Below are 12,396 nucleotides of genomic sequence, written 5' to 3'. Positions count from 1 at the left end.
GTACAGCCTGGTCTCTGTGGTCTAGGCCTCTGTTGGTCCAGCAGTTCCACTCACCTGGGGATCCTGCCTGGTCTCCTGAAGGCTAGTCTGGGCTTTTGTTTTACCAAGGTTGGGGTGGGGCTTCTCCCGCCAGCACGTGGTGTTCTCCATTGGCCGTCTTCTGGATCTCCTAGTTCCTGACATCCCAGAGTCTGTGGAGATCAAGGTGAAGCGGGAATACTACTTAGCTAAGCAGGCCCTGGCTGAGAATGAGGTGAGCACCCGAGCCCTGTCCCTCATGCTCTCTCTGGCTACATGACCAACCATGGGCTTTGGTTTCTGCCTACTCAGTCCTGGCAGCACAGCTACAAAGTGGGTGAAGGACTGAGGGCTTTATTGTCAACATCTGTTCTGTAGTCCACCTGACAACTCACTTTCTTCAAGACAGGCTCTCCTTGGAGCAAGTGGAGTGAAGGATGACCGGCTTCCAAGCTCAGAGTCTGGGCCTTCCAGCCTAGGGTCTTAGAACTGGTAACCTCTCCTCCATCTCTGAAGTCACAGTAGGGGTTACTGGAGGCTGACACACTTACCTGGAAGCCTGCTGAAGATGCACTAGGAGCCAGTTCACTGTGCATGTGTTGCTTGTGTTGGTTAATGAATAAAGAAACCACCTTGGCCTGATAGGGCAGAATTTAGGTAGGTAGAGAAGACTGGACTGAATGCTGGGAGGAAGAAGGGCAGGTAGCCAGTTGTCTCTGTCATTTGTTGCACGTGCTCCTGGCCCCGACTCAACTTATCTCCTATGCTTGGTTTAGAATAACCATGGCCCTTGGCTGCCACAGTCTTTGGCTCACACATACTGCTTGGTTACCACCTCTACTAGATATTCCTAAGGCCACCAAAAGGAGACATCTGTTGGCCTTTAGGAAGCTATCCCCTACTGCCATTCCCAAGTCCCATGAGCCAATGATCTCAAGGCAAAAGGGCTACCTGAAGGGGCTTCTATAGCTCTCATATTTATAGTGCTGGCCATTGTACTCAGAGCACCTGTCCTTCCCTCAGCCACGACTTTCTCTTGTCCCCAATAGGGAGGATCCCTGTTTCCTCTCCCTAAACCAAAGACTAAGGGTCCTCTGTATGCAGTCCTGAATCTTAGTGACCAGGAGGTGGCTTTACTGTTGACATAACCTTCCCTCCCCCACCCCCATCCATTGGCATAACTTCTGTCATTGTCAGCTGAGCAGGTTAGACTCTGGGGTCCCTGCCATTCCATGTGATAGTGTAGGGTCAGGTCACCCCTCCAGACCCACCCTCTGCCTTTTCCTCACATGGCCAGTACACATCTCTGCACTTCTGGCTCTCAGCCCTGAAACATCCGAGGCCGCAGCTTACACCTGCTCTTCCTTTCATACCCGACTACCTAAGGCCTCTGGGTTCTCTCTTGTCTTGGCCTCTTTATCCTGACAGATCAAGGCCTCTGCAGTATCTATCCCCTTTGTCTCCTGTGCTTTCCAGTGCTGGGTCAGGGATTCAGCACACAGCAAGCACAGAACGGGGAAGGCTGTGGAATGAAGCCTTACCCCTTATAGTGGAAGCAGGAAAGACAAAACACAGAGAACAGATTTCTGTGATACCTAGTGGGTCTTTCCTATTTTCTCTCCTTTTTGTTACTTTTCAGACTGGGTACAATTTGGGTCGTTTCCTCCTGTTATCTGGGTTAACTGATGGTTAATTGCCAGTTATTTCCTAACTTAGCTGCCCACTCATGATGGGACCCGGGCCTTTCAGTCACACTGGAATAAAGGTCTCAGTCACTCTTACCTGTGCTTATTTCTGTAGGGTTCTCGGCTGCGACAAGAGGGATATACAGTCTTGGAAGGGGCTGGGAAGCACACACACTTGCTTCAAAACTTCCCCAAACCACTCACTCACCCATCCATTGTTAACTCTGGCAACTTCTGGCCTCAGATGTGGCTCTGTGCTCACTCTGCCATTTGCCATGGGTCACAGCTGCCCACTGAACCTTGCATGGCTACTGGACAACCTAGCCAGTTCAATGAATGCATCTACTAGGTAGCCTTACAACACCAACTACATTTACTTGCTTCAAGCTGTTTGTTCTGCTGTTGTAATTTTTAAAATCTATTATTGTGGGTAAATATGGGGATGTATGCCACAGCTCACATGTAGCCATCAGGAAATGACTTTTTGTGGGGCCAGTTCTTCCACTGCGGGTTCCAGAGAATGCCAGGCTTGGGCAGTGTAGTGGTTCAAACGAGAAACGTCCCTGGTAGGCTTTGGCAGCTGAATACTCCATCCCCATTTGGTGATGCTATTTGGGGATGTTTAGGTGTTGCAGCCTTGCCGGAGGAAATTTTATGGCAGAGTAGGCTTTGAGAAAAAGTGTGCCGTTCCAGTTGGTGCTCCTCATATTTCTGGGTAGAGGTGTGAGCTTTCATCCTCCTGCTGTTATGCTGTCTCCAGTATTGTAGACTTTTAAACCTCCTGGAAGCATAAGCCAAAGTAAAGTTTCTTCTGAAGGTTGCCTTGTTTCTTCAGTGACAGTCACTAAGACATGCACCTGCTCAGCCATTGTACTGGTGCCATCTTTTAAGTCAACTTGACCAAACAGAAGGAATTTCACTGAAACCAATGCAAGGTGGCCCACACTTATACATGCCCCTCACCCCATCCAAACAACTACGCCAGGAATGAGTCATGGATTCCCAGTGACTTCCTCTGCACACCAGGGAGAGCCTTATATAGGAGGTGTTTATTGGCTGTTGGGACCTGAAGGTAGACGGGTTGTGGGGTCCTGTTTTTATTTGGAACCGTTTTACTCAGGATGCACGTCTTGGGATGGAGATGCTGGGTTATCAGTCTTCTCAGCAACAGAGGTGCTATGCTAGTTCCCTGCTCTTTAATGGGATCTTCTATCTCAAGGGAACTGGAGTAGCCTTTCCTACCCTTGCTCTGTCTCCACCCCCTTCCTTCTCAGCTTCTACAGTCTCCTGGCAGGACCCTGCCTCCAGGTCAACCTCAACCTGGTGTTGGGAAAGCCTGTCAGGAAATGTCAACAGAAAACCTGGGGATGTTGCGGGTTTTACAAAGATCAAGCTGCTCTCCAAGCAGAGCTGTCTCAGTTAATAGCTCAGGGGAAGCCACAGTCTGGGATGGGTTAAGGTGCAGAACAGGCAAGAGTTCCCTAGGGAAATTCCACTGAATAGGACAGAATTGCCAGAGAATCTAAAATGGATCAAGGAATTACCAGTCACAAGGAGAGAATATATATTTGATAAAATGAGTCTCATCACACTGCATCTGGTTTTGGGTTTTATTTTAGAATTTATAAAATTCCAGTGTCATCCATATTCATGAGCCTTTACACATGTTTGCATATAATTTCCAAATTCCAAAGTTAAGGCCAAGGGATGGATGTAGCTATGGAAACAGGACATGGAAGACATTCAACAACGAGGAAAGGACAATCCCCACCCTGCCTAGGCCCCTCAGCAGCATGGAGGCTACAGAGAGGTGACCCAGGCACAGTCAATTTCATAGACCTTATTAACAATCAGAAAAGGAGTGAGTCTCTCAACAGTGTAGGGTAGGGCTTACGTCTACAGCACTTAGCAATAAATGGAGATGTGCAAAATCCTGTGGTGATCATCTCAACTTTACTTTCTGGGGAAGGAGGAGACTGGATGTTGTAGGATGACTGTGAAGTTGATGAGGGGGCTGGAAGGGCAGGAGGGAAGCAAGGTGTCCCCAGCCTCATGCAGATGGGAGAAGAGACAGCTCCTGGGAAAGGCAGGGACGCCCTCTCCCTGTCTCCCCCGCCTGGCCCAAACTGCCGGCCTACCCAGCAAAGCAGATGTTCTTTCCCATCTGACTATCATTCCTATAATGGGGTACATGTGGGGTTGCTTCATCTACAGGGAACTGAAGTTAGACTTGGAGAAGCAATTCTGGATCCATTTAGGAGTTAAGAGTCTACAGGTAGCCAAGCCTGAGTTAGTAAGTGGAGAGTGAAAGACTTTGGAAAAGGTGTCACAGTAGCAGTGACAACTAGTTCCCAGGAAGGCCATGAGATGGGCACAGGTTGGCTTTTCTAGGAACCCAAGTATCTGGGATAGGACATGTTGCTAGTTGATCAGATGACCTGGAGATAAAAGACCTGTCCTCAGTCTCCATAACACAAAGGGGACACTTCTACTGGGGACCACTTTTCCTGGTCAGGGCTGGGGCCAGTAGTCCAAGTTACCTCTTGCACCTGAGAAAAGGCCTCCCTCAGCTAGCAGCACTCCCTGCACTGGGTCCTTTGTTTTCATTCTGCCTTCCCTTTTAACCCATGCTAAATGACAGCCTCTATTGATGACCCTGCCCTCAAACCTGTCCCTCAGGACTGCATAAAGCATCCAAGTATGCTTGCTAGAGCCTACATGTCAGGCTGGCTGGGAATGAGCACCCTGCTCAGCACCAGCCCCTAAATCATGTGGGCTGAAGGAAAGCACTAGCTTTACCCTTCACTCAATGGCAAGTCCAGAATCACCAGAATGTCTAAATCAAGAGACGAGCCTTGGAGGTGGCACTAGCCCACACATGAGAGTACTACCACACTGGCTGAGGTAGAAAGAAGGCAACTGAACACGAGGTGTCTAGGTGAGGCAAAGAGGCCAAAGGTTGTAGGAAAAGTCGAGCTGTCACTGGGTCAAGCCCCCTCTCCCACCAAAGAGAAGCCAGTCTCTACCTCCCCTTGCCTCCAAAGTCTCAAGTCGTCCCAGTCCACTGTGACAGCCACAGGGAACCCAGGTGACATACACACAGGGTATATACTCCAGCGCATGAGGCTGAAGCTGCAGTAGAAGCCGCTGATGCTTTTGGAACCCAACATGGGTATCATCAGTTCTATCTGAGGACCCAGGCCACCCTCTACCTCTACCCACTCGATCACCAGGACATCTGACCTCTTGCTGCCCCAAACCATGCCTTCCTCCTCTCCTGTAGCCTGTGCTAAGCAGATTTTGACAGCTAAAGGTAGCTGACTGCTTTCCACAAGAGGAAGGTCTGGGTGACAGGTGGCGGGCAGGAGGGAGGTGGGAAAAGGAAGAGGGCAAACGTTTTGGCTTTTATAAAGTCAAGGAAATTTATTTCCTGAGGTCATGACACAGGAAGTCAGCTCCTAGCCGCTGGAGCTCTGGTGTGAAGGTCAGAGTGCTGACTACATGCTGGGTGGACCAGGAAGCTGGAGTCTGTGATCACGAAATGCTCGATTACCTTGCTTAGTGTTTCACACAGTGGCGTGCCTGTCCCAGAGCACAGCATCAGGAGTAGACCCTGAGCCTGCTGGGTGCTGACCAGGCCTGGAGAAGCAGCCACTCAAGGCCAGCCCACCAGGCTTTGCTGCGAGACCTCGGGGAGGGGGAAGAGCATCAACAATTTACGAGGGTCCAGCTGCTGGGTCAGATTGAGACGAACCATCATGTGGCTGGGTTTGGGCAGCAGGCTGGAAAGGTTTCTTTTTGATCATTATCGTTTGGGGCCCCAAGGGAGGGTCTTGGGAGCCACCTGAGCCCCAAAACTGGGAAATTCTTCAGAGCTGCTCATATCAGGAGCCTGTGGGGAGGGAGGACACAGCTTTAGTGCCAGGTGGCTCTCATTGACTCCAGAGTAACTCCACCCATATCCCACTATCCCAGCAGCTTAGCTCTTGTCCTGGGGAACAGGAATACAGAAGTGCCACCTGACCTTCTCACTGCTGTTGGAGGTCCAGGGAGCATCTCGCACCACAAAGCCTTTGGATGGTGCCTTGGATTCTTCATGTGCTGGGGGCTTCATGTAAACCTGCAGCGCCTCACTGTCCACCACATCAGCCAGCTGCATGGCAGAGAATGTGGTGTTGGTCAGCTACAGATAGCCAGCTGACCATTTTGCTAGATACCACAGGGCCACCCACCCACCCACTTGCCCCTGCCCATGCTTGGTTGTCACAGGATTATAGCCAGGCCTCCAACTAATCAAGGGACAGGATGCTTCAGAGCCCAGCCTGGGCTGAGGGCCCCCTAGATCCTGCCTGCACAGGACTCACATATTCCTCCTCTAGGTTGAGGATGTGGTCGATAGCTTCCTCCACATTCTCCGGGAGTCCTGTCACAGTGACGCAATTGGGGTCTGGAGCTCCACTCTGTGGGAAGCGAATGTCCACCTGGAAGAAGCAAATGTCAAAGGGCATTAAAGGGAGGACTCTAGACCAAAGTTCACCATCATACTTCTATTCTTAGTCAGTGAATTCAGGAAAATTTTAGGAAGTCGGGTTTTAGGATTCTTCACTTGAGGCAGTCACATGCATCATCCTGCCGGACCGCCTGGTTTCCTGAGGACAAAAGGCATTGAGTGTGTGCCTGATAGTCCCACCTTGCAGAAGAGCATGGCAGATAGCCTGATGACTCTGCCCTTCTGTGAGCCCTCATTATTGTACTTACCAATGACGTCAGAGTACAACACTGACCTGCAGCTTGCAGGGGCTCTGATCCTAATACCTTAGAACCAAATACCCATTCCCTCCTAGCTCCGTGTGGTCAGTAGTACAGGTAGGAGTATGCAGGTTGCCAGTGCCCTGGGAAGGATGGGCATTCTCAATCTTGTGCTTCAGTTGGCTTTGTCTGGACTCACCTTGAACTCATCCATGATTTTCCGGATGGCTTTGCCTCGGGCACCAATGATGCGGGCATGCACACGGTGGTCCAATGGGACATCCTCAGAAACCATCTGCTCAAGCTCACCCACAATTTTCAAGATAGCGTCACGGGCAGCTTCAGTGTTCTTCTCATACCCTGTGATGGTGATTTGATCCTGAGGCTTAAAAAGGAGAAGTCAGTCAGAGAGGAGAGTGACTCTCCTGGGACGCCCAGGATCAGCAGTGTGCTGCGAGTAGGCTGACCTGAGGAAATGATATACGGCAGGTGTGTGGATGGCGGTTCTTCATCAGACCACACCTTAGGGGAGAGAGTCATTCTCTCAGAATAAGGTCGAAACACATCAGGTGGCTGATGTAAACCACAGGTTAAGGGCTGGAAGGATGACTCTGCAATTAAGATGCTTGCCATACTTGCAGAGGACCATAGTTCTTAGCCAATTCCCAGCACCCATGTCAGGCAGCGCATAAGTGCCTGTGACTTTAGCTCCAGGAGGTCTGATGCCCTCTTCTGGCTTCTGTGGATACCTGTACTCATGAGCCCATACACAAATACACATAATTAAAGCTAAAAATTAAAACTTGGGGCTGGAGCTATGGCTCACTGCTTTCATAGATGGCCTGGGTTTGGTAACCAGCTCCCACAGAGCTACAAACATCACCCACAGCTCCACATCTCTTCTGGTCTCCTTGGGTACTACATACTGGCGAAACATTCATACACCCAAAAACAACCACCCAGAGTTAACATCCATTAAGCACTTATTCCTTCCCAAACCCCCGTAAGGGACAGAAAGGAGGGCTAGTGTGAGGGCTCAGTGGATAAAGGTGCTTGCTACCAAATCTGACAACCTGAGTCTGATCCCCCAAACGAAGATGGTGGAAGGAAAAAAACCACTCCCTCAAGCTGTTCTCTGATCTCCATGTGTGTGCTGTGGGGGTGGGGTGGACACATTTGTATGCACATGTACATACACACATGTACATGTGGGAAATGTAAGAAAAAAAAAATCAAAAAAAGGACAAGGCTAGGAAGGACACCTGATGATGAAGATGGAGAAGTACCAGTAGGTGGCTTCAAGAAAGCAGGCACAAGGCTGGGGACTATTGACAAAGTTCCCAGCTTCTTAACCTGCTTTGGAGGTGTCCAGGACCTTTAGAGTCCTCTCTGCTCACTCAAAACCCACCAGCTCAGGCCTCCAGATTTGAGCAACAGAAGGACATGTGGGAACGAAACAGCAGCAGTGTTTTCATTTCCTGGACAATAGGCCCCAAATAAAAGGACAGAACACAGAGAGACTACACAAGTAACAAATACCTGGAGTTAACATTAGGAGGCAGAAAGATCCAGCCTGGGAGGGAAGCAAGAGATCTAGGAACAAGGGGAGAGGCAGCAGACTAAGAACTTCCTGTCCAGACTAAGGGTAAAGCTAGGCAGCGGATCCAATTAAGGTTCACCCAAAACAGGCATGCCATGGCCATGGTCAGCACACTCCACAGAATCAGTTCTGCAAGTGCAACTCTCACAGGAAAAAGCTGTGGGTTTAAAGAGATTGTGGCTGGTAAGATGGCTCAGTGTGTAAAGGTGCTTGCTGCCAAACCCAGTGAGTTCAATCTTAGAGACCTACATGGTAGAAGGAAACAAACTGACCTCTACACACACCCTATGGCATATGTGTGCCCTATATAAAGAGATGCATCTGCTCTACCCTACTAGGCGCACAGATTAGTTAAGTCAAAATGGTGAATCAACCCCTAAAAATATTAGTAGTTACAGGGAATCTGATGGGAGATTAGGCATGGTGAGGACAACAAACTATATATTTTTTGATGATTTATATATACACATGTATAAAATCCGTTGTCCTCACTATGCCCCCCCCATTTGGGGACATATATATTTGGAGATATTAATATATATAATAATTATATATTAATATAATATCTCCAAATTGAGGGCTGTAGAGATAACTGAGCTGTTAAGAGCACTGGCTGCTCTTCCAGAGGGCCCTAGTTCAATTCCCAGTATGGACATGGTAGCCAATAATAAGGAAGGACTGAACTCATAGCTGAGGGCAATAAGCAAACTTGGAGGTGAGGTGGAATGGACTGTGTGTCCACCAGGATGGAACCAAGTGAGGAGATGAGTTACCCTTCACATTCTTTTATGTATAACAGGAGGCTGCGCAGAGCTCATCAGGGACCATGGCTAATGGAATGGGGAATGCAGAGAATCTAGATTGGGCTGGCTTTTATCCTTCTGCTTTCAGGTTCAATGGAGCCTGGCCACAAACTCTTGGCACTGGTAGACATAGTGTGCACATATGTAGGCATGATGGCTCAAGGAGGAACCAGCTGGAGGTACAGGGCTTGGCTGTCAGGAGTGCCAAAGTAGGCACAGGGAATTTAGAACTGCTCAGATAATAATCGAGGAAGCACAAAGCTGACAACTACTAGGCCCTGGTTCATAGCTTGAGCTGAAGTCAGAGTCTCACACCGTTGTCCCTCTAACAGATCCACTTGTTTCCCACTTGACAAATCTGCCTAAGTATAACTTCCAAGTCAAGCAGAGCATGGTAGTGCACGCCTTTAATCCCAGCACTCAGGAGGCAGATCCATGTGATTTCAATGCTAGCCTGTTGTTTTAAATCTAAGTCGATAAAGACTTGAAAGTCAGATATTGGGGTGAAAACCTGCTAGATCAGAGAAGCTGAGAAGCAACCAGCTGACCTTCCTTTTTGGCTGGAGACCAGCAAGAGAGCATATCTCCACTCGTCCCAAACCTAAAAGGCCTTAAGAGCCTCTAAGTCCCTCCCTGCTCCTTTCTGTGCCTCTCTCTCCATCTTCCTGAGTGCTCCATACTCTCTACGGCTCCACCCCATGATTCAAGGTTAACTAATTTATTAACGGTCTTGGAGTTTCGCAGTGCTACCAAATATCCCACATAAGCCTATTCTCCATACTGAGTTTCGGGACAGCCAAGGCTACATAGAGACCTGGTCTCAAAAACATCATCTTCAACAAAAACAAAACCCAGGTCAAGGCAAGGGTCAACAAGATTCTACCTGCCCAAGTGTTCTAGCTACAACCTTTTAGATGGTCATCTTACCTGGTTCCCATCATCTTTATCAGGAAACTGGATGTTCACCTCATGTTCTAAGCGGATCTGGGTGATCACTGCACCCTTTCTCCCGATAATTTTGGGATGGTATTTGGGGTCTACAGTGACGCTCAGCTTAAAACTCCTTAAAGCCTACAATGAAGTGAAAATGAGGCAGAGGATAGGGTGGTTGGGGAGGAGGGGGTGGGGGAGGCAGGGAGAGAAAAGGGGATAGGGAGAGAGAGAGCTCATGAGTATGAGCACTTATATTTAAAACTAAGCCACTAGTACTCAGGTACCATTTCCAGCCTGATTTGTTTGTTTTTCAAGGTTGGCCTTGAACTCAGAGATCCAGCCCCTCAGTGATGGAATTACCACTCCTGCCCAGGTCCAGCCTGATCTTTAAAACGCAAGCCAGAGGGGGCTGGAGAGATGGCTCAGCGGTTAAGAGCATTGCCTGCTCTTCCAAAGGTCCTGAGTTCAATTCCCAGCTACCACATGGTGGCTCACAACCATCTGTAATGAGGTCTGGTGCCCTCTTCTGGTCTTCAGGCATACACACAGACAGAACATTGTATACATAATAAATAAATAAATATTAAAAAAAAAATCTGGTGCCCTCTTCTGGTCTGCAGGCATACACACAGACAGAACATTGTATACATAATAAATAAATAAATATTAAAAAAAAACATAAGCCAGAAACTCTAACGAGCAGAGGCCTTTAATTTAACCCTGGGGTCCAGAAGAACTACGTATTGCTTCGTTCCTGCTATAGAACTAGAGATCTTGTTCATGCCTCACCTAGTATATAATTGCTTCTGAAGTTTTATTCTTGCTTTCTGATTTATGAACCAGGGATTTGATGAATCAGTTTGAATGAAATCTTCTAGGTCTTTTAGGGCTGGCATATAGAAGAGGCCAAGACATTTTCTGTTTGGAACCATATTTGGGGGATGGGCTAAAGGATCTCTCACAGGGAATGTTAAATAGCCCACCCTGTGCCAATATTTTGTAAGCCAGCATTGAAAATGGCAGAGAGATCGTTCAGGACCTCCATAGCCCAAGGCTAGAGATGTATCACAGCAGCCATAATGTGCACAAGCCTCTGAGCTGTGCTACCACGGGACTGCCCACACATGTGCACTCACACACAACTCTCCCGACAAAGGGCCAGTTCCCAGAGTGACATTCCACGTTCCCAGACCACGCCCAACTCCCAGCAGCACTCAAAACTCTTTACAGAGCACCCTGCCAGAGGCACAGGCGCGAGCTACTTGTCCCTGAGATGAGGCACTATCTTCTATACTTTCTGTAGAAGCTGATACATCAAAATATTTCTCTTGATTTGGGGAGTAACGGAAACTCTGAGCTTTTAGCCTTTTCATAGCAGGACCACCAGATTCTGACAAAACAGCAGTGACACCTGGCTTGGCCTCCTGCCCTATCGTCTGAAATAGGCTCTGAACTAGACTGTTTCCTACCCCAGCCCAGCCCGGCAGCCTCATTCTGGCTCACCCGATCTTCCTGCTCAGCCTGTAGCTCCTTTACTCGATCCAGTAGCCCCGTCTTAGCCCTGTCCAAATTTGCTGCAAGGCCAGTGATGGCGATGATGTCTGACTGCAGTTCGGGAGCTGGTACATGTATATTCACCTGTCACAACAGAGCCAACGATGTCTAGAGGACCAAGATGGAAAGGGGGTGATGCTCACCTGCCTTGGGGAATTTGAGGGAGACTGGGAGGAAGGACAGTGGTTGACTTAACAAAACAACGGAGGCAGAGCCAATATGAGTTGATGAAAGACAGGAGCACTCAGAGAGCCATGGGTTTTTCTCCAGATAACAGTCCCCACATAGTATAGCACCCAGTAAACATGGTTTACCTCAAACTCATCCATCATCTTGCGGATTCCACTTCCTTTCTGCCCAATGATATAACGGTGAAGATCAAAGGGTACCTCTACCTCAATGGTGACTGGAACCAGTGCCTAGAAGAACAATGGTAGAAATTAGGTAGAAATCATGAGCTTCAGATCAACAGTCTACATAGATCTCAATGCTCAATGAAAAGAAAGGACAGGGAGTACAGTCTAAGGTAATGCTGGCAGAGAGGATTTACTCTTGCACCTATACTTTGGCATTTAGCAGGCCAAGGCCCACTGGGAAGACACAGTATACTAAGGCCCAACTTCTGACATGCCTCTGTGATTGTGACAACTTCGCCAAAGCCTGTGTGGGTTGCAAGGGAGTCTCCTGGACAGGTGGACCAGTTATCTGCACTCAATTCCCACATTTATGGTCTAACACTCCTTAGTCTTTGCTCCTGCATGGCACCCACCACTACCAGTCAACAGATACTGCCATGCAGGCATTGTCTGGATGAGTTCACATCCACCCACTAACGAGATCCTTTTACAGACGCCATGGCTATGGCCCAAGAGGCTAGGCCCTAACACTGCTGACAGGGAGTAAACTATAGAATCCTGAGTCCTGGTGAAAAGAAATGGCCTCCCTGGGCTGTGTGAGCAGCGAAGAAAGGCATAGAGCAAATGCTTGCACTTTGGGGACTGAAATGGTAGGATCTACGGTCTGCTGCCACCCGGGCAGAGTCTGAACCACCAAG

General features: G+C 48.7%; 2 protein-coding genes across 3 annotated transcripts in view; one reads left to right on the top strand and one right to left on the bottom strand.

The window, feature by feature from the left end:
• Positions 1-2,021, top strand: part of LOC121447113 (anoctamin-7) — a 30,380-nt gene extending 28,359 nt beyond the window's left edge. Inside the window, exons 23-24 of the mRNA XM_041650168.1 lie at positions 134-253; positions 428-2,021. Coding sequence (XP_041506102.1) covers positions 134-253; positions 428-505 — 198 coding nt within the window. The 3' untranslated portion in view covers positions 506-2,021. The remainder of the gene's footprint in view (positions 1-133; positions 254-427) is intronic.
• A 3,078-nt stretch (positions 2,022-5,099) lies between these two features.
• Positions 5,100-12,396, bottom strand: part of LOC121446841 (vigilin) — a 77,200-nt gene continuing 69,903 nt past the window's right edge. For both annotated transcript variants that reach the window (XM_041649677.1, XM_041649676.1), the window contains exons 22-28: positions 11,657-11,761; positions 11,292-11,426; positions 9,783-9,926; positions 6,652-6,837; positions 6,068-6,184; positions 5,728-5,856; positions 5,100-5,595 (exon numbers count right to left, since the gene is read on the bottom strand). In XM_041649677.1, coding sequence (XP_041505611.1) covers positions 5,509-5,595; positions 5,728-5,856; positions 6,068-6,184; positions 6,652-6,837; positions 9,783-9,926; positions 11,292-11,426; positions 11,657-11,761 — 903 coding nt within the window. In that variant the 3' untranslated portion in view covers positions 5,100-5,508. The remainder of the gene's footprint in view (positions 5,596-5,727; positions 5,857-6,067; positions 6,185-6,651; positions 6,838-9,782; positions 9,927-11,291; positions 11,427-11,656; positions 11,762-12,396) is intronic.

The sequence above is a fragment of the Microtus oregoni genome, unplaced genomic scaffold, assembly GCF_018167655.1.
Source record: "Microtus oregoni isolate MIOR12 unplaced genomic scaffold, Mior012 000004F_ref0000308, whole genome shotgun sequence".
NCBI lineage: Eukaryota > Metazoa > Chordata > Mammalia > Rodentia > Cricetidae > Microtus > Microtus oregoni.
Note: the sequence above shows the minus strand (reverse complement) of the source record. Positions and strands in the feature narration are given on the sequence as shown.